The 22,500-nt window shown below is 41.0% G+C and overlaps 1 protein-coding gene across 1 annotated transcript in view; it reads left to right on the plus strand.

Annotated features, from left to right (window-relative positions):
• Positions 1-22,500, plus strand: part of LOC115412786 (thrombospondin type-1 domain-containing protein 7B-like) — a 150,410-nt gene that overhangs the window by 95,250 nt on the left and 32,660 nt on the right. The window contains exon 7 of the mRNA XM_030125448.1: positions 6,127-6,318. Within this exon, the coding sequence (XP_029981308.1) occupies positions 6,127-6,318 (192 nt within the window). The remainder of the gene's footprint in view (positions 1-6,126; positions 6,319-22,500) is intronic.

Raw genomic sequence — 22,500 nt, forward strand, 5'->3', positions numbered from 1 at the left:
TTCTTTGCTTGTAGAAACCAATAACGTATTAATGACCGATAATGTAATAAATTTGCCATTTTTAAACTGTCATAGACCAATAACATCATAAAATTGTGAACCAATAATGTTATGTTATGTTATGTTATGTTACTTATGGCCAGTAACATAAGAACTTATGATGTTATTGGCCTGGTGAAAAAAATTATTTTTCAAATGTAATAACTGAGCTAATAATGTAATAATATATTAATATCACTGTATTTAAGTTTCATTTGTTAGATGTAACTGGGATAAAATTTCTCTCTGTCTCTCAATAACCAGTCAATAATGTAATAAGTTATCATGTAATTGGCCAAAAGTTATCACATTATTGGTTCAGAACTTTTATTACGTTATTGGCCTATTACATTTTAAAAATGGCAAATTTATTCCTTTATCTGCTGTTATTACAAATTAAAGGCATGGTGTCCAGCTGAGTGGACGTTTTTGTAGCTCCATTAAAAATCGGTCCACTAAAACATTTCAAAACTCTTGACTAAGGTCCTCCTAATTCACGCATCAAAGGGTTGATAAAATAACTGTGTGCTATTTCAGGCCTTTTTTCTCCTGCTCTGAATGTAAATGTAAATAACTGAGCCAACTGACTTTCAATAAGTCCACCTTCTCGCGTGGAGCCTCAGAAGCGCTGGTTTTTCCTCCTGACTCCAGTTTGAATGGAGGCTTTGGTTTGTTGGGTTGAGCTGCAGAACCCTTCACCTTTCTTTATGTGCTGTGCAGCCTCAGCTAATGAAAGGAATTATGCATGTCCTCTGGAGCCCAGTGGGACAGAGCGGCTCTACTGCTGTATACCTACCAGGTACTTTGATGGTTGGAGATGTTTGACGCTTCAACTTCATGGCAAAAGCTTTTCAAACTCCCCCAGGGAGTTCATCATCTGACGAGGCCATCCCTGCGCTCGCCCTCGCCGCTGCCCCTCTCTACTTTCACACAACCCACTTGGAAAAGAGGGAAAAAAGACAAATTGATGACAAATTTGCCCTGCGGTTGTTATTGTTCAACCATGTTCCATGATGTAGTGGCAGGGTTCAGCCGAGTTAATGATACTGCTGTGTGAGAGCGCAGATGTGAGAACTATCCTTCAGATGCTGTTGGCTCTGTTTGGACATTAGGATGGCATCGATGTTTGTGAAATGGATGTGTGTTTGTGTGTTTGTGTGTGTTGGATGCACAGGCCTGGGTGGCACTCACTAACTCTGAATAAGGCCCAAAAATACCAGAAACACACTGGAAACAAGGACAAACAAAGCCTTATTCTACAACATTTGTCTGATTTTTCATCTAAATAGAAAAACAAAAAAACCTTGGCAAGAAATTTAACAGAAGACCTGATACCAGTCTGATTCTCCTGGTTTAAAGGTTTGTTCATGTTTTCCAGATCAGAGGATCCAGATAGTTTTCCTTCTGTTCGACTCAAACCACTGGAACAACGTCTACATTTAAGAGTCTGAACTAACGACCCAAATGAACTTTACTGACCCATTTGTTGTGGCTTCCAGATTTAAACCATGACAGAAATGACCCCACAGTTGAACATATTCAGTAGTTACTCAGAAGAGAACTAAAGGACTGGATTTCTCATATATTTTCCTGATGGGAGGTTAAAGGACAGACTGTTTTGTGGAGAAGGGGTGGGGTTAAATAAGTTCTACTTCCTCCCACTGCTTTTCAAATGTGCACTTGGAGTTGTAAACACGCCAGTAAATCACAAAAACCACAGTTTATCTTGGTAATGGATTACTGCGTCAGAAAACTCTTTATACATCGAGCAACTATTTTCACTTTGCCCTGACTTAAACTGCATGTTCTTGTGAAATACATGGCCTGGTGTTTCTCGACCTTACTCCAAATCCTCTGTAAAATGGAGTCCAGCCCAAATTATCCGGACTGCCCCAGAGGGGGGGTCACGTTTTTCAAAATAACTCACCAGTTATGTTTTGGATGGACGGACCAAACCAGGAGAAATGAAGAATTCACCAAAAAAAAGGTTTGAGGTTTTAAAAGTTAAAAGAAAGCTGGATTTATTGCTTCAGGCAAAAATAGAAAAAGTTACAAAAAAGAAAGAAGTCAGTTATCAATTAGTCTAGCATCAAACACACTATTCGTCTCAGAGAGAAAAGAAAAAAAGCCCCCAAAAAAGTTTTCTTTATTACCTTTTTAATGTCTTTAGTGACTCTGGAGACTCCCATTTTTCAGAGTCATAATTCATCATACACATTATTGGTTAATGATAGTTACTGGGCAGAACATGTCCGTCATACGTCAGTCACTCCACACTAATTGTAAGAAAACACATGTTGAAAGTTCACTTGAGTTTAACAAGCGCTCTGGACACCTGTCAATCAAACCAACTGCATAGCTGAACCACAGAGTTTCAGAAAGCGCGTCTTGCTGAACACCTGCACAGTTAGGCTAGCATGTCCGGAGCACAAAAACCCAGGTTCATAATCTGGGTTTTCTGCTCGACTCTCCTTACCACAACTACTGTCTGAAGCTGTAAAAATAGATCTTTTACGTAGAATCTGACCTTTTCAAGTTCAGCACAGACAGGTGTGAGTCCATGTAAACTACACACACACACACACACACACACACACACACACACACACACGAACCAAACCTGACTGTTCAGTACAAATAAAATAAAATACAAAATACAGTTGGAAAATAGAACTCAGAATATAACTACTTAGACTTTGCAAAAATAAAAGGACTCTTCAAGCAAAACAACTTGTAATGCAAAGATGAAGCAAACAACTTATAACATTACAGTTCCTCTTCTTCTTTTCCATTTTGGTTCATGATGTATGCTTTATGATGGTCATGTGACATTTTAGAACCAGTCAAAGTCACACATTCATCTTCAATTTAATACGACCCGTACTACAGCCATACTTTGCTTTCATGTATATGTATAAGTTATTTTCCCCATGATTTCTTATTCATTCATTTTCTGAATCCACTTTATCCTCATTAAGGTCATGGGGGCGGAGCCTATCCCAGCTACTTACGGGTGAAGGCGGGGTTCACCCTGGACATGTGACCAGTTCATCACAGACTGAACATATAGAGACAAACGCACTGTCACATTCACACCTATGGGGGATTTAGATGAACCCATGAACCTATCAGAGCATGTGTTTGGATGGTGGGAGGAGCCAGAGGACCAGAGAGAACCCATGAACCTATCAGAGCATGTGTTTGGATGGTGGGAGGAGCCAGAGGACCAGAGAGAACCCATGAACCTATCAGAGCATGTGTTTGGATGGTGGGAGGAGCCAGAGGACCAGAGACAACCCATGCAGACATGGGGAGAACCTGTAAACGGCACACAGAAAGGCCCCGCCCCCATCTGTTTATTTCTAAGGACTAAGTAAGATTACTTTGTTTTGTTGCATATTTGAAATAAGCTAAACTAAAACAAAGAAAACCAGAAACCTGAGCCTGGACTCATTTAATAAATGTCTGTTAAATTCCTGGGTCCAGTCGAATGTGGTTCACACATGAAACCACAGACACATGTGGTCTGTGGGTCAGTCCCATGTTAAATGTGTGTCCCTAACATGTTGGACTAACTCCACCTTCACACACTCGCTGCTTCTTCACTTCAGACTTTTTTCACACATATTCTACATGCGTACGTTCACAGACTCACCACCAGTCTGACCCGACAACAGTTTAGGACATGGGATGGACGCTTGTGGATGAACATCCGTTTGTTTACACGTGGTTTCTGAGTCCCTTTAACATGGACACCCATGTCTGCTCCACGAGGAGGAGGAGCTAACTGGTCACATGACCCCACAGTGGGCGTTGACCTCAGTAGGAAACACATGTGGAAGAACTGGGATCCATTCACTGTTGAAGCCTCATTTTCAGATCAGTCAACACAATCTAATGTTTGTTTGAGAAGGTTTTCCTCCGTGTTCCTCTGCTGTTCAGACTGAAATTCAACATTTAAACTCATTCTGTCTCTAATCAGTGGGATCTGATTTATTCTACTAAACACTGTTTGGTAAAATTCTGTCATTTTTGTCTCGTTTTAAGGCACATTATAGTTTTAGTTGATGGCCTTTTTGTTGTTTTAAAAATTCTAGACATGTATGTTTTTCTGACCCCATTTGCAGATTTTTTTTTTTTTGCTCAATCTAAGACAGTTTAACCAGATTTAAGAAAATTAGGCTGATTTCTAACAGGACATTTTTTGCAGTGATGCAGAAGACACTTTTCACCAAGGGTATTGTTAAGTCGTTAACATATATGTGAGACTTTCTTCTTGTAATTTCAGTATTTAATCACACAATATGAAAGTCATTATCATGGAAGAACAGCGCAGAGAAAAGGCTTTGTCTCTCCCGCTGCTGCTACACTATTTCAATCCTAAAAGAAGAGTTAAATGGAAGCTGTGATAAATATTTCATACCATGACTGCGAGATGAAGGCTGAAGCACAGCTTTTAATACTCGCTCTGAATACCAATGGGATGGACTCATAATTTCCTTCAGATAAAATGAAATCTTATTTGTGTTTGACAGACTTTTTTACCTCTTAGGAGGGATGCCTACTTATGTTTGATGTGAATCTTTCATTGAGAAGTAAATTTGTTTCTGTGAAGAATCCAAAATGTTCTCACTTGGCAAACATTTTCAATATAAACTGAAAGTGCAGGCAATTATACCGAGTCCAAACAGCCTCAGGCAGTTCACAGGAAAACTACCCCAGCTCCCATGATGCACCTGCTGGTAATTGAGTAAAGGAGGCCCCGTTTAAAGACACTGACTCATACTCCAACTAGAAACTGTCCGTCTTCTGCAGCCGTCTGCTGGAGTTTGACCTGTGAAAATACTCTTTTTCTTTTTCTTCTTTTTCTGTATTTTTTTAATCAGACTCAGTTTTATTGTCATTCCATCAATGGTTCACTGCAAAAAAAAGGCCTGTTCAAAAATAAGAAAATTCAACTCATTATTGAGTTCAAATGTCTTATTTCCAGTACAATTATCTGCCAGAGCAGGAAGAACATTACACTGATCAAGTTTTATTAAAGGAAGAACATATTATGTAGGATTATAGAATGAGAACATTATTACTGTGAGCAGAATATACTTGTTTCAAGTCTGCATTGTATGATTTTTTTTATCTATTACATATATATATATATATATATATATATACATATGACCATATTTGGACATTCAGAGGCTCCGTAGTTACCGTGGACACACTGTCATCTTCTCCAACATTGCTTCTCCAGTCAAACCCATGCAGTTGGATCAGTGCCAGTGGATGGACACACTGGGTTTATGTTCAGTTCATGAAAAAGTCTTTTTCTTCAGTTTTCTCTGTTTCTGATAGAATAACCATCAACTTTAATCTGAGCTTTAATGAACATCTACATGATCAGTGAATTAAATATAGGAAAATACAGGATTTTCTCTAAAAAATGCAAAATACAGAACATTATAATGTATTTTAATATTAAAATAACTGCTGATAAATGACTGCAGAGATAAGAATGTCCAGTTGGACCAGCCCCAGAACTCGTGCTGGTCTTCATGGGTTCATATAACGTACATTGTGATGACCCCAATACAAAACATCCTATCTGAAAAAAATCACTTTTTTCAGGGAAAAAAAAAAACGTGGATCCTGGAGGATTCTGTTGGCTTCTGTAAATTGGCTTAGAGTCTGGTTTGGACCAACTCTGTTTGTAAAGTGTCATGAGAAAACTTTCTTTATGATTTGGCGCTATAGAAATAAAATTTGATTGATTGATGGTTTAGTTTTTTATAGTATGGTCTTTGTTGTTGTCATCAGGTGACCTTCATGTCATAAGAAAGGGCGGGGTTATCTGCAGATAGACTGAAACTGTGGTGTCATCCTCGTTCTCACCATTTAATGTCAAAACTCCAAATCCAAAAATTTGCAGATAGGAGGTTTTGTGTTTTGGTCATCGATTAGTCAGTGTGAGGATTATCAGTGTACAGGAAAGTGCAGCTGTCAGTCATGTGGTAAATGGGATCATTGTAGAGGCGGTTGTTAACCCTTTCAACCCACTGTCTGATTGGTGTTATTCACTGACTCTCCCAGGGGCAGACGTGTCCCCCTCCCTCTGCGGTGATGACCCTCCCCCCTCTGAGGTGCCCTGTCAGATGCCCTGCCCTGCAGACTGCGTGGTGGGCTCCTGGTCGTCATGGTCACCGTGCTCACACAGCTGCGCCACCAAGACCGCCGAGGGCCGCCAGAGCCGCTCCCGCGCCGTGTTGGCCCTCCCTGGTAAAGGTAGGCCACCCCCCCCACCCCCCAGACTCCGCCCTCTGCTGGGATACTTTACTTTGACAGATTCACACACGTCCACATTTTTCATCTCAGAAACACATGAGCATCCATCAGCGTGGACTCAGCGGTGCCCAGCGCTGGTGTGTGCGGTGCGTCCGCTGTGTTTCCAGCTCCGACAGCCCGGCTCAGCCTTGGCACACGCCTCCTGCCCGGCTCAGCCTTGGCACACGCCTCCTGCACATTAATCCCTGTAAGCAAACGCATATCTGCAATAACAGCTGATGAAAGAATCTAACAGCTTAAGCCAGGGTCCTTACTGCGCTGTTTATTACCATGTTGCAGGATATCTGCTGTTGGCAGGAGTACTGTCTGAGAGAGTGTGTGTGTGTGTGTGTGTGTGTGTGTGCATGTGTGTGTGCGTTTGTGTGTGTGTGTGTGTGCATGTGTGTGTGCGTTTGTGTGTGTGTTGAATGTAAAGCAGCTGACGGTGTTGGCTGTGTTTGTAGTTCAGTGGTGACTTCTTACAGTTCCGGTGCCATCCGTAGCACTCATAAATAATCTTGGTCTGTGTGGACACACTCTTCACTTAGTGTCAATAACACCTCAGCTACATTCCTGTACAGCAGTGGTTCCAGCCTTTTTTGGCTCCTGACCCCATTTTAACATCGCAAATTTATGGCGACCGCAGACATTCAAAACATAGATATATTTTAAATTTTTTTCTAAAATTGATTTGTTTTTGATCATGTAATAGTTTGCTATACTATGTTGCAAATAAACATTAATTTTAGAGGACATTTAGTCTATATAATGTCTATTATTGTGGACAGAGGCAGTAAATCCAGGTGTAGATTAAAGGCTCAGGATCTGTCCAGTCAGTCCAGCTGGGATTTACAAGGAGGACAATTAATACTGAACAAACAAGAACTGAAACTAGGAATTATGAAAGAGCTGCAGCATCTGAAACTGACCACAATGAACATGTGACACAAACAGAAGCACAGTGAAACAGAACCAAAGAAAAACAGAACCTTAGATAAACAGCACCACAGTGCTGCAGTTTCAGACACAGTTTGTCATGTCTTTAATGTATTGGGATTGTCTCTCTCAACTCACCATATATGTTTTATTAGTAAGGTTGTTTTTTTATTTATTTATTTATTTTCATCAATTACTAGAAATTTCAGGCGACCCCATTTGAATTCCAGGTGACCCCACGTGGGGTCCCGACCCCAAGGTTGAAAAACACTGCTGTACATAGAAACGGTTTATGTGGTTTATAATAAACCCCAGCGTACAAAAACATCCACAAACTGTACAGAACATTTTGAAGGTTGTATGTTAGAGTTAAAACATTCTGTGTGCTATTGAGATTCTAATCTAGCGGTTCTCAGCGGGGGCGGTACTACCACCCCCCCAGGGGGAGTTGGGACACTGTCGTTTGGTGTTTGGAACGAGAAAGTTGAGAAGGGGGCGCTGAGAATGAAATGGGGGCGTTAGTCTGTAGAAGTACCAATATCAAACTGCAGATTATATCAGTGGAGAATCACCGTGTGCCCCCCCCCCCCAGTCCTCCTTCACAATAAGGTACATTGTGGTACAGTGCCCCCCTCCCCCAGTCCTTTGCAATAAGTGGTAACGTCCATCGCGCCCCCCCACCCCCCCATCCCTGCTCATGAGGGGGGCACTGCCTATGCAAAGTATATTAGCTTAATCAGACCCCTGACTGACAACGTGTTCCAGACGTGTTAGTTCATGTTTCAGTTTATAAAGGCAGAAATACTGCACACAGACCCTTCAGTTCTGAAGCACAGATAAAGAATGCACCCCCCCCATGTCTACCATCCAGGTACCTGAGACAGGATTTACACAGACAGCCCACAGCAAATGATCACAGCCTGAAGGACACTGTCAACACCTGTAGATATGTGTTCCCAAACAGGATTTACAGCCCAGGAAACAATACTGAGGCATTAGTTTACAGCTGGGGGGGGGGCACGTTCAGCCCAATGTGATCTGAAAGAGGCCGAACCAGTAAAATAATAATAATACACAACCCATGAATAATGTCAACCCCAAACATTTAGAGAGAAAAACTAAAAATGACATCATGAAAATGTTTACATTTACAAACAACCTGAAATTTATTCAGAAAAATAAGTGAAATTAGAGCAACATTATGTCTTAGTTTATCATTTCTGTGCGTTACAACTTACAAATATGATCAAATTAAGCAATAAGAACAAAACATGCACAAAAAGGAATAAAAACTTGAGAAACATTAACAAACTGATGTTAAAATTACACTTCTCTTACATAGACATACTTTATACATGGAAACTTTGTCGTGTAATGTGTGTTTTTTTAGTCTGCACTAAAACAAAAAGAAATGATGATTGTTGGTTATTATTATTATTTTTATTTATTTATTTACTTACTTATTTATTTATTTATTTATTTATTTATTTTCTATTTTTTTCCCATTCTTTGTTTATTTGGAAAAGCATGTCATACAAAACTTCCCTTTCGGGTACAGTTCAATATCCACAGATCAAGTTTGGAAGAAGGTGCTAATCCAAGATTTTTAGTCAAATATAGAACAAATACAATAAAGATAGAACACTGGGCTGGGGGAGGGGCTTACTGCGCTACTTCATCAACAAGATCAAACCCATTAAGGAGTGTATGTTTACTTGAACCTAAACACAAATGTATATCTTATAAGTGTTTTCACATAACCCATGCATTAGTTGGTTATTCTTTTCAGTATTATGACACTACTTTCCTGGTCCACTTCAGGTCATATTGGTCTGTGTGTGCTGAACTAAAATGATTTAATATCTTCAGTGGAATTTTTCCATTTCATAAATTCATCCTGTGGGCCTGATTGGACCCTCTGGGGGGCCGGTTTTGGTCCGTGGACCGTATGTTTGACCCCCCTGGTCTACAGGGTGGAGCTCAGAGACACATACCGCCCCTCCCCCACTGCTGTAATAATAGGATTCACATTCTTCCATCAATCACACACTCACACTAATTAATTTGCTAGATTCGTGCATATGTAGACCCAGAGTCAGACCCTCCACCTCTGAGATCAGATCCACCAGATGAATAATTCTGCTGTTGTGGAGACAATAACGCTGTGGTTACTGAAGTTTTACAGCTCAAGAACCAAAAGATGAACCAGTGTATGAGGCAGTGAGTCGTGTCCCCGATTTACTCGGTTCATTTACAAAAATATGGTGTAGGTCTGAGTCCAAGTCATGGTAATTATCCTTATACTGTATTGTTCTTTTATCTTGTCTCGGTCTAATTCTGGTTAAATCCATCTGTTTCTGTTCAAATGCAGTGAATGGTCTGTAACTCTAGAGCAGGGGCGGGCAATTAAGTTTCCTATGGGGTCACATGAGAAACTTTGTCAGTTGTTAAGGGCCGGATCAATACATTTACAGCTCTTCTTAATGTCTCTCTCTCTCTCTCTCTCTCTCTATATATATATATATATATATATATATATATATATACATACAGTACAGGCCAAAAGTTTGGACACACCTTCTCATTCTTCACATTTTCTTTATTTTCATGACTATTTTCATTGTAGATTCTCACTGAAGGCATCAAAACTATGAATGAACACATGTGGAATTATGTACTTAACAAAAAAGTGTGAAATAACTGAAAACATCTCTTATATTCTAGTCTCTTCAAAGTATCCACCCTTAGCTCTGATGACTGCTTTGCACACTCTTGCCATTCTCTTGATGAGCTTCCAGAGGTAGTCACCTGAAATGGTTTCCTAACAGTCTTGAAGAAGTTCCCACAGATGCTTAGCACTTGTTGGCCCTTTTGCCTTCACTCTGCGGTCCAGCTCACCCCAAACCATCTCGACTGGGTTCAGGTCCGGTGACTGTGGAGGCCAGGTCATCTGGCGCAGCACTCCATCACTCTCCTTCTTGGTCAGATATCCCTCACACAGCCTGGAGGTGTGTTTGGGGTCATTGTCCTGCTGAAACATAAATGATGGTCCAACTAAACGCAGACCGGATGGAATGGCATGTCACTTCAGGATGCTGTGGTAGCCATGCTGATTCAGGTTGCCTTCAATCTTGAATAAATCCCCGACAGCGTCACCAGCAAAGCACCCCCACACCATCACACCTCCCCCTCCATGCTTCACGGTGGGAACCAGGCATGTAGCATCCATCCGTTCACCTTTTCTGCGTCGCACAAAGACACGGCGGTTGGATCCAAAGATCTGAAATTTGGACTCATCAGACCAAAGCACAGATTTCCACTGGTCTAATGTCCATTCCTTGGGTTTCTTGGCCCAAATAAATCTCTTGTGTTTGTTGCCTCTCCTGAGCAGTGGTTTCCTAGCAGCTGTTTGACCATGAAGGCCTGATTCACGCAGTCTCCTCTTAACAGTTGTTGTAGAGATGTGTCTGCCGCTAGAGCTCTGTGTGGTATTCATCTGGTCTCTAATCTGAGCTGCTGTTAATTTGCGATTTCTGAGGCTGGTGACTCAGATGAACTTATCTTCAGCATCAGAGGTGACTCTTGGTCTTCCTTTCCTGGGGCGGTCCTCATGTGAGCCAGTTTCGTTGGAGCGCTTGATGGTTTTTGCGACTGCACTTGGGGACACATTCAAAGTTTTTGAAATGTTCTAGACTGACTGACCTTCATTTCTTAAAGTAATGATGGCCACTCGTTTGTCTTTACTTAGCTGATTGGTTCTCGCCATAATATGCATTCTAACAGTTGTCCAATAGGGCTGTCAGCTGTGCATCAACCTGACTTCTGCACAACACAACTGATGGTCCCAACCCCATCAATAAGGCAAGAAATTCCACTAAGTAACCCTGACAAGGCACAGCTATGAAGTGGAAACCATTTCAGGTGACTACCTCTGGAAGCTCATCAAGAGAATGCCAAGAGTGTGCAAGGCAGTCATCAGAGCTAAGGGTGGATACTTTGAAGAAACTAGAATATAAGAGATGTTTTCAGTTATTTCACACTTTTTTGTTAAGTACATAATTCCACATGTGTTCATTCATAGTTGTGATGCCTTCAGTGAGAATCTACAATGTAAATAGTCATGAAAATAAAGAAAATGCGAAGAATGAGAAGGTGTGTCCAAACTTTTGGCCTGTACTGTATATCTCCACACATTTTACTATAATACAAAAACAGTAAATGCAACAATACAATAATAAAATGAAAATGTGGAGCACAGAATACAACTATTTAATGAATATTTGCAAAAAGACTTTTGAAAATGTGCAAAACCAGCTCCACATTAACTTTACATGAAAAATCATGAATGCATCCAGCCTTGTTTGTTTGCATATCACAGTTCTTTTTCTTTACCTCTGACATCAGTAAGGAAATACTTTCAAGTCCATGTCTTGTTAAAAACTCTGCATTGGGAATCAGTCTTTTTTTTTTTTTGCCATTAGCTGACATCTTCATGGGCTGAAACTGACCGACAAACTAATATAGTGTAGGTATAAGCCTTATGCAAGTACAGAAAGTATGTGTGAAAAAAATGGTCAATTAGCAGATCCTTCAAAATAAAAGCAGTGGTGTTGTATTGGTTACATCTATTATGATGATATATATTTACACTGACTTTTAATTTTCCAATGACCTCATGTGGGTCAGTTAGGGTCAGCTGTCGGGCTGCATGTGGCCCCCGGGCCTTACAATGCCCAGGTCTGCTCTAGAGGGTGTGTGGACGCGCCCGTGCGTTCTGATGACATGTGTGATGTCACATGATGTGTCAGCAGGCGGAGCCTCGCTGAAACTGTGTTTCTACTAGTGTTTAAAGTGCAGATGTCAAACTAATGCTGTTCAGTCAGTGGTGTTAAAGCACATGTTAAAGCAGCCCAGTTCAAACGGTCCACACTGAACGTCTGGGCCGTAGTGTCGTTGTGTTTGGTGTGTGTTCACTGCAGGTACAGACGCACTAAACAGACTACGAAGACAATTTAACTGGAACAGGAAGAAAACATGGGACTGTGTTTCTATTGGTGGAAAAGTGCATCACATGGACCAATCACAGACGTCCATACTGGGTGTAATTAACTACTATACTGTGTGTAATCTAACTACTATAACTGTTATACTTAGTTATCTGCATCTGAGACCAGTTTCCACTGAATCTGTAATTCTAGTCACTGAAAAGGAGGAGAATTGGATTACTGGATTATTTTCATTCTTTAATTCTTTATTTTTAAACTATTTTTACACATTTGTACATGGTGGAATAAATGTTCTAAACTGTTCAAATGAACAGGATCTGAACATACATTCAACCACACACTGGGCCATTGGTCCTGTTTTTATTTCCACGGCCTTTTCCTCCTTTTCTGTCTAATAAACTGACATTAACCCTTTGTGTCCTGGAACCTTAAATGTCAAACATTAGGTCATGAATGATCTGTTTTTTTCTTTTCTATAATTTTGTCTTTTCTTTTCATTTTTCTTGTTGTCTTGTTTGTTGTTCTGCTTTTCTTCAGTCCTTAACATCATTTCCCATCTTTCCACATCATTATTTGTTTTTTTGTATTCAATGTGTGTTTTTTTATCATTTATATCTTTTACACATTTGTTTTTCTTGATGTGTTTTTTTGCAGCTCCTTTTGTCTTTTCTGTCATTTTTCATGTTGTTTGCGTTATTTACATTTTGTCGCATCTTTGACATCTTTAATATCACTGCTGTCGTATTATTTTCCATAATTTTGCATAATTTGACGTAATTTTTGTCCTCTTTTATCTCAGTTTTGTATTTTATATCATTCCATCTTTTCCATTATTTTTCCTTGTATATCCTGTTCATTTTGTTCCTTTTTTTTTTTTTTTTTTTTTTACCTTTTATGCACTTTCCATTTTGTCTTTCCCTTCTCAGTCATCTGCTCAACATTTCACTGTGAACCTTTAAACCTTCCCTCAGAGAACACTATTCCAACTTAAATAGGAAAATGAAGCCACAGATCATGTTAATGTCATGTATTTCACTCTTGCGACCCAATAAAAGCAGCTCATATCAGGTTCTAACTCTAACTTTGGGAAAGGCATTGCTCAAGGAAACACACATATATGTTATAAATCAGTTTTGACTCATCAAACGTCCTCCCAGGGTTTGGATTCATGTTTCTAATATCAGTTATTTTGAAGTTTGTGGATGTGACTTCAGTGTGGATTCTCTCAGCTCCGTTATCAGACTGAGCATGAACACCGACTGTTCAGACTAAGGCTGCACCATATTGGAAAAAAACTGACTTTGTGATTTTTTTTAACCCTGCGATAGGGATGTAACGATATGGAAATGTCATATCACGGTTATTGTGACCAAAGTTATGACGGTTATCATTATTATTTTTGCAATATTGTTGAAATGTGCTCAAAATGTTCAAAAAGTACATAAGCACACACTGAAATAATTTAACCAAGTTGTTTTTCGAAAAAACAAACAGAAAAACTAATAAAATAAAATGCACAATGTACTTTCTGTTGCAGAAACATTCAAATATTACCATGGAAACATCAAACATACACATGTGCATTAAAGATGGAACCTGATGGACACTGTTGGACCATTTTACAGACAGAGTTTGAGTTGTTTTAGTTTCTTTTTCATAGACAGATAGATAGTCTCTCTCTCTCTCTCTCTCTCTCTCTTTCTTTCTCTTTCTCTTTCAAAGTGCAGTAATCAGACACAGTTACCATGAGAATTAGAATTTAAACAGTAATGCTAACCATCTGGAATTTGATTGCGGTTTATTGTTATCCTGGTAATCGTTACATCCCTACCCTGCGATATATACAGTGACATGAAAAAATCCTCAGGAGGATATTATATCTGTGTGGTGCCGACGTAAATGCTCAGACTAGTTGTGTTTCCGCTGGTTGTGTGGACACAGAACACGTGTTTCAGTTTCGTCTTCTGCAGCTGAACTCATTCCAGATAACTGCTTTTGTTTTTGGCACCAAGTCTTCGTTTTCGGTGATTTCCTCTTGTTCGTTGCTCACTTTTCAGTGTTGTTACCAGTGACTCACTCCATGTGCAGGGGGCGTGGTCTGCTTCGGCAAACTGATTAAGAACAATTGTGATTGGTGGATGGCTGTGTGCAGTGTGTGTCAGGTACCCAGGATGAACTTAGGTGAGAACACATTGAGTTCATTTCCCTCCTACATTGCAGGACCTGCGGTGGGACTATTACGCACACATACATTGCGATGGCGAAGCTCAAACGATATACTGTGCAGCTGCAATTCAAACCCATGTTCAGGTGAGGTCAGGAATGTCCTCCAGATAAAGGGTTAAGAAAAAACCCAAATGATTGTCTTCTGAGTGTGTGAGAAACAGGAAGAGCAGTACGTGGACACATGTCGTCACGCTGCGGTCGTCTTCATCTGCCGTTCTTCTCAAAACGACAAACAGGTCCATTTTCACTTTGTGAGGAATTCTAAAAGACTAGCATCTTTGAGGAGGACTGAGACGTCATCCAGATCCACCTTCTGGTACATTCTGCTGTAGATGTGGAGTCACTGGTGCAGAGACATGTCATTAACAGCACTAGAAACAAGCCCCGCCCCTCACATGTACTTCACCCATTGTAAGTAAATGAGAAGATTTTTAAAAATCATAACAAATTTGAACTTTGACCTCCTTTTCCCAAAGTGTAATCACATCTATTCTGGGTCAGTGCTTATATATAAACCCAATTAGGTCTGAATTCAACCAATAGTTTACTGCTGAAGTGTAAACAAACAAACAAACAAACAAACTGACCCAAAAACAATAGACCAGGGCTGTCAAACTCATGTTAGTTCAGTTCCACATTCAGTTAAATTTGATCTACAGTGGGCCCAACCAGTCAAATAATAACAGAATCATATATAAATAATATCAACTCAAAACTTTTCTTTATGTTTTACAGCGAAAAAAGTAAATTTGCATCTACAAACTATCCTTTCAAACAACATGAATAATATGAACAAACTGAAAAAAAAAAATTGTAATTTGAACACTATTCTGCTTCAGTTTATCATTTCCACACGTACATTATAACGTACAGATCCCAGTGGATCTACAGATACACCAAATAATAAGTAACAGGTGGAATATTATTAAAATTGCACTTCTCTTGAGACATTTCAGGTTGTTCACATTTGTTTGGGTTAGTCACATTTTTTGCAAAATTCTACTTTGTTTTAGTGTAAATACATGAAAACATTTACATTTACAAAGAGAAACATTTGGAGTTGTGAGTATTTATAGTTTATTATGAGACTGAATTGGTCTGAATGTGGAACCTGATCTAAAATGATTGTTCATATCTTCAGTGTAATTTTTGCATTTCACAAATTCATCCCAGGGCCGGACTGGACCGTTTGGCGGTCCGGATTTGGCCCCCGGGACACATGTTTGACACCTGTGCCATAGCCCTTTCCTCCCTTTCAGGGGGCGGGGTTATAATAATAATAATAATAATAATAATAATAATAATAAAGGCTCCCACAGATTCGGGCATATTGTGCATGTTCTGGACACCGTGTGCACTGTGGATGTTTGAGGTTTTACAGTCGGACGTACCAGTCAGGTCTATCAGCTCTGAGTCACATTCACAACATTTCAAACAGGTCCATGTGCAGACTTCCTGCTGACCAGTCGATTGTGTGACACCGAGTACATGTCCGTAGAGTCCACATGGCTGTCAAAATTGAGCTTTGTGCAGATGTTTCAGGTGGACGTCCACTTTGGGTCCACACTGAGTCGGTGTGGACGTCCACGGTGTCCAGTACCGCGGCCTCTGTGGGGGCCTTTACAGTCTTCAGGCAGTGCTGGGCTTTCGGACACATTTCACAAAAGGGCTGATTTTTGGACATGATTTCCTCTTCTTCTTATTAAAACAGTATATTCACACATAACAGCAGACCTGTTCGTATCAGTGTTTGGACTCCTACTGCTGGATCGACTGTCTAATCCCATCATAGGAGGAACTGAGCCGACTCCCACTGGGTCAGGTTCTGTGTTGGTGCTGGTCTTATGAGGACAGGTCCCACTGGGGCAGATGAACAGGTCTCTGCTGATGCTGTGGTCCTGTTGGATCCTGGTGTGGTTCAGGTCCAGGTTGGACTGGACTTCTTCCTCCTTATGCCGCGTTTCCACTACGTGGAACCGGCTCGGCTCAGCTCGACTCGGTATTCCCACAGACCGTTTCCACTCCAGGATACTACTGACGTTACAGTACCTGGTCGTCATAGCGATGCGGTGTGTTATTCCTGTGTTGTCTGCTCAGAGTTGCTGATAAACTCTGCGTGTTGTGTCGTCTGAATTTTTATATCGGCCACCAAAGACTGAATCTCCTGGACCAACCCTGGTGTAGTTTTGGGCGAGCCGATACCACACAGTGGAAACACGGCATTAGACTCCATCAGACCCACAATAGTCACTGCCGTAGAATATTTGTGGTTTCCTTTGCTTTCCATCTCTTTTGTTTTTGTGTATTCAGTTTTTAAAGTGACTATCTAACATGTCTTCCATCTATACTGTCTACTACTGGAGTCCATTCTGTTTTTGTCTGATAAAATATAAACACATATCCAACGGGGTTCTCACAGGATCTTAAAAAGTCTTAAAAGTCTTGAATTTCCAAATCTGCACTTATTTTCTTAAATGGCTCATATTTGTCCAAACCCATTGTTCTTAGTCTGTGCTTCATTTCTTTGTGTATTTGGATCCTAATAGTTCAGACAGTTTGAATTTGAACCCTCCAGCTGCTGCTAAACTATCTTTAGATTCATTTGGGCAAAAATTCTCCAACCTGTTTGAATTCCTTCTTAATTAGTTCTGTCTCTGCATTTGCACATATCAGGTCCAGACTTCAGACCAACGTTTCTCCAGTATTTCTTCAGAATTGTTTGTCAGCAGCAGCAGTTGTAGTCCAGACTGGAAATGTGTCCAAACTTGGAGCCCATTACCTCGAATGTTCAGTTGAACGGGACAGAGCAGCACAGCCGACAGGCCTCATATTTGACTGTAGAACCCTGTAGAACCCTGTAGAACCCTGTGGAACCCTGGTCCAAACTGTTGCTGTCATCATCTTCATCTTCTTCAGACAAAGACATAAATCCATTTACAGTAAACACTGACTATAGTACAGTGACCTTGGAAGTTCTGAAAGGCGCCTGTGTTAGTGCACATGCATTAGTCTGATTTCCATGTGGAACATCGTACCTCTGCATTCACTGGTTCAGTTTCAGACAGAACCAAAGAGCCCAGTCTGAATGAGGCCACGGTTGTTGGATCTGGGGGTCCCTAGAGGTCGGAGGCTCCAGAGAACCGGCCCATTTGTGTGTTGGAGGATAATCCCTGCTTCCGTGAACTGAATGAACTGTAGAAGCCGCTTCAGATTTCACTGTTCAGCTGTCATTGGTTGGGAATCACCTGGGAACAAGGAGCGTCTCTAAACCCCTGTGGTAATGCGTTTGTTCCCAGGGGTGGATTTGCTGGTAAATGCCGTCTCATTGACCTGACTGTAACTTGTGATTTGCAATTCAAGCATGTGTAAAGTGTCTGTTCAGCTAACATGAGCAAACATTGGTTTAGTAGCTGAGCAGCCGGCGGTCAGCGCTAACATTAGCGTCTGACACATTCTGTTAGCGGTGAAGGGGTTTGTGTGGAGGTTTGGTGAATCACATCCACTAGATTCAATCTGCTGGTTCAGAGGTTGATAAACAGCACAAAACCTGACAGATTATGGGTCTGGTTTAATAAAGGTTTGTGTAAAAAAGTGTGTAAACTTGACTGTTTGCAGAAAAACAGGCTGAAGCGGATCTCCTACCAGGACGCACCGAGGGTTGAGTCTGTCAGATGGACAGAAGAACTCATCCAACCCATTTAGTGTCTTTATATGGGCGTTTCTGCCAGAACGAGCAAAGTTATTGGAGGAGTAGAAGTGAATATTTATTTAGTGGAATGTGACTGACAGACCTGAAGCTGGTTGTGGGGGCTGATTCTGTGTCTGTGAGGATTTTAACATTCATTGACTGGAAGCTCCAAAGACAAGTTCAGGATGCACTTATGCTGCGTTCCAGTCCAGCTGTAACTGGTGTTTTCCGTCCTTCTACTGGTGTACATGCACTGGAATGTTCAGTCAAACCTGGGACTTCCACCCCTGAACTCGTACTAGATCCATGTTCTCCCAGTTCTGAGTTCTGACGTCACGTAGCAATGGCGCCCCCCCGTGGATGTGGTGTTTATGCAGATAGTTTATTAAAACAAAGTATTGCCCTGATATTATTTATCTGCAAATGTCCTGCATAATCAGCAGCTGCTCTAGTGTTAGCTAGTTTTCAGTCCAATGAGTGCACAAATAAATTAATAGCAAATATGAATCCAAAAATACAAATAACAGAACATAAAAGGTAGAACAGCCTCTCTTGCCTTATGCGCTGTTTTTCCTCCTCTGTTTCCCTCAAATAAGCAAAGAACAAACACCTTTGGCGATAGAAATGATTGTAAATGAGCACAGCGTACGCTCCACCATGCTGGTTTATTTATGTCACACTTCGACCTGAAGTGAGGGTAGGCTGCCGAAAGGCTGTCTGGAAGAGCTCTAATTTGACCTTAAAACTAGAGCAAAAACAACAAGACAAAGTCCATTTGATTCGAAAAAAAAGGTGAAGAGCTTTGTTGCCCTCAAGTGCATCCAAGGAAATAAGCAAAAAATGACAATAACAACAAAAAGTAACACGGGTCAGCACAGCCCTTCTGCAACTGCCATAAGTAATGTCAGACCCCCTCCATTTAAAGGCTAGGCCCCTCCCACTGGACCATACCATTTGTAATTGGAACTAATTAAAACATTTCATCTCACTCCATAGGTTATTTTCCATGTTTATATCACAAAACAATTTCTGTGTTTTAAACTCACATTAAAGGAGTCATCTAATTACTTCTAGAATCTACACCTCCTCTTTAATACTCAGATTACCTGGCCTGGTGCAGTCCGACAGGCGGAGCCTATTTTCCATGTTTAACTCAGGCACTATAAAAGGCAGCCTGATGCTCCATTCAGGTCCTTTTCCACTGCCCAGAACCAGGAAGCACTATGGAAGGAAAGGAGAAACAGAATTAGGAACAAAATCTCAAAATATAGAATTTATCATAATTAAAGATCCAGTTCAACCTTATTTGTGTTTGTGTTTTTGTACAGTGTCATGGGAAAACAGCCCAGCAGACTGCCTCAGATGTGTAAATGTAGCCCAGTGTGTGCACCACCAGACTACCAGTGGTGATGCTACCTGGCTGTTGTTTTCCATGTGGAAGGAGTGACTGTGGTGTATGATGAGTGGCAGGGGGACGGCCACACTTTACATCTAACTACCACAATTCCTTGTGCTCAGGCAGTTTGGCGTGACTTGCCTGGAATATTACGTAGTCGTGACTTACGGGCTCAAAAAAGGGCCTTGAACGCAGCATTAGTCTCAGTTTAAGAATTTAATCTGATCACAGGTGAAATATAAAAGTCAGCGCTGCTCTGTGGACTAGAGCTCCCACAGGAAGTCCAGTCAACAAGCCCTGAATTCCAGGTGTGATTGACAGTTCTCTTCTTGGGTGACTCCACCCCCAACAAATGGGTTGGACTTCACAACGTCATCTGACTCCGCCTTCTGATTGGACCTCACCTGCTGATGTGACTTGCCAACTGTCAGTCCACGTCTTGTTGCTTGGATGTGCTTCAAAGTGTCCTGACTGTTGTTTTAGACGTGGGCCTATTAGAATGTGAGGTCCTAGCTTCTGTAGACACAACATGTTCTTCAGTGAGCAGAACTGAGCCTGTATCTGATCAGTACTGGAGTCCATCAGGTTACTGGGAGACGAGCGTCACCAGTAGAGAAATACATGCCGGGACATTTTAGAGCAGTTCAGAGAAATACTGGAATTATTCTGGAATTATTCTTCACGTCTGTATTTATCTGGTCTTAAAGGCAGGTTTGAACCGGAACAGCGTCACCATAAACTGACTGAGGAGGCGGGGCTTAGGCCCAACCAAAGGCAACGCCCACAACCAATCTGTTCTGATCACAACATTTATAGAATGACCACCGAACAAATAATACAGACGTACAGTATGTCCTACCCACAATGCCGCTGGAGAACTTCCAGACCAGGGCTGTCAGACTCCTGTTAGTTCAGTTCCACATTCAGTTCAGTCTGATCTGCAGTGGACCCAACCAGGAAAATAAGAACAGAATAATATAGAAATTAGGTCAACTCCAAACTTTACTCTGTTTTAGAGCAAAAAAAGTAAATTTACATTATTAAAAGGTTTACATCTACAAACTATTCTTTCAAACGATGTGAATAACATGAACAAACTGAAAAAATCAGTGTAATGTTAACACTATTCTGCCTCACTTTATCATTTCCACATGTACATTATAACGTACAGATCACAGTGGATCTACAAACACACCAAACATTTAACAACAGACAGAATATTGTTAAAATTGTACTTATTTCTCTTAAGGCATTTCAGGTTGTTCATATTTGTTCAGGTTATTTAGATTTTTTGCAAAATTATACTTTGTTTTAGTGTAAATACATGAAAATATTTACATTTACAAAGAGAAAAAATTGCAGTTGTCATTATTTCTCTGTTATTCTGATAGTGTTTTACTGGTCCTGCCCACTGGAGACGGAACTGGTCTGAATGTGGAACCTGAACTGAAAGGATTGTTAATTTCTCACTGTAATTTTTGCATTTCACAAATTCATCCCAGGGCCGGACTGGACCCTTTGGTGGGCCAGATTTGGCCCCCAGGCTGCATGTTTGACACCTGTGTTGTAGATGAACGAGGGCAGATGTGTCCAGTCCTGGTCCTCCAGATCCACTGTCCTGCCTGGTTTAGATGTTTCCTTCTTCCAGTCCACCTGACGGTCATTATCAGGCTTCTACAGAGCTCGATGATAGGCTGATCATTTGAATCAGCTGTTGGAAGAGGGTACATCTAAAACATAGAGGACAGTAGATGTGGAGGACCAGGGTTGGACACCCCAGGTCTGGTGGATGATCTGGGTCCAGTCACAGCAGGGGTCATCAGTACCTTCTCTGACTGAACTCCTCCTACGGTACATGTCTGTGCGTCTGGATCATTCCAGTCACTGTTCCCATTAGAGCAGTTTCTACAGCCGACTGTCTCCATGACGACAACCGGTAGCACACGCTAAACCCTCTTTTAAACAGGGCGGTCTGAAAGACAGACCTGCTGTCATTAGTACACAGCCTGGTCACAGTCCAGGTGTACAAGTGTATTTGCATCAGTTCTTAATCAGTATTGCAAACATTCATTCATTCATTCATTTTCTGAACCTGCTTTATCCTCACTAGGGTCATGGGGGTCGCTTGGAGCCTATCCCAGCTACATGGGGGTGAAGGCGGGGTACACCCTGGACAAGTCGCCAGTTCATCACAGGGCGTATTTCAAACAGATCCTCCAAAACCATTCCAAATGTTTCTTTGTCCATCTTATTACTAGATCTGTCAATCCTCCAAATTTGAAGAAAATCAGATAAAAACTGATCAAATGTCAACCCAATGAGCGTGAAAACATGTGGACAGTTTTATTGTTATAAGAGCAGAATGATTGTCCATAATGTTTGGAACACAATAAATAATTCCTCCTCAACTCCTGTGTCTTTTTATTCCAAATACACACATCCCATTGCTTTTCATGTATTGATCCTTTTTGTTGAACAGCTGTTTGATTATCAATTCTTATTTTCAGTATTAAGACAATCCACCATTTTGTTGTTAACCCCTTCTTTTCCAGCCCTTTAATTGGAATAATAGAATGGGAACCTGTTCTTTCAGTATTATTAGGACTAAATCTGCACAACTAGACAGATGTGGCTCTGCTCCCTGGTATGCTGCACAACATTTGGAACAATGTGTCAAACGGATGTTTACGTGGAAGCGCATGTTTTCAATGGTGCGTTGTTCACCCAGATTCCTGGAGTGTCCGTACACCAATATACTTCCATCAATAATCTGGACTCTATGCCTTACAGATCTACTGTTCTCACTGGTTCCACATGTTTGTGTCCTCCTGTACCAGAAGACTTAGTTCCAGATGGAACACAGATGCCACCATGTGCTCAGACACATTTCC

The sequence above is a fragment of the Sphaeramia orbicularis genome, chromosome 21 (genome assembly GCF_902148855.1).
Source record: "Sphaeramia orbicularis chromosome 21, fSphaOr1.1, whole genome shotgun sequence".
NCBI classification, from domain to species: domain Eukaryota; kingdom Metazoa; phylum Chordata; class Actinopteri; order Kurtiformes; family Apogonidae; genus Sphaeramia; species Sphaeramia orbicularis.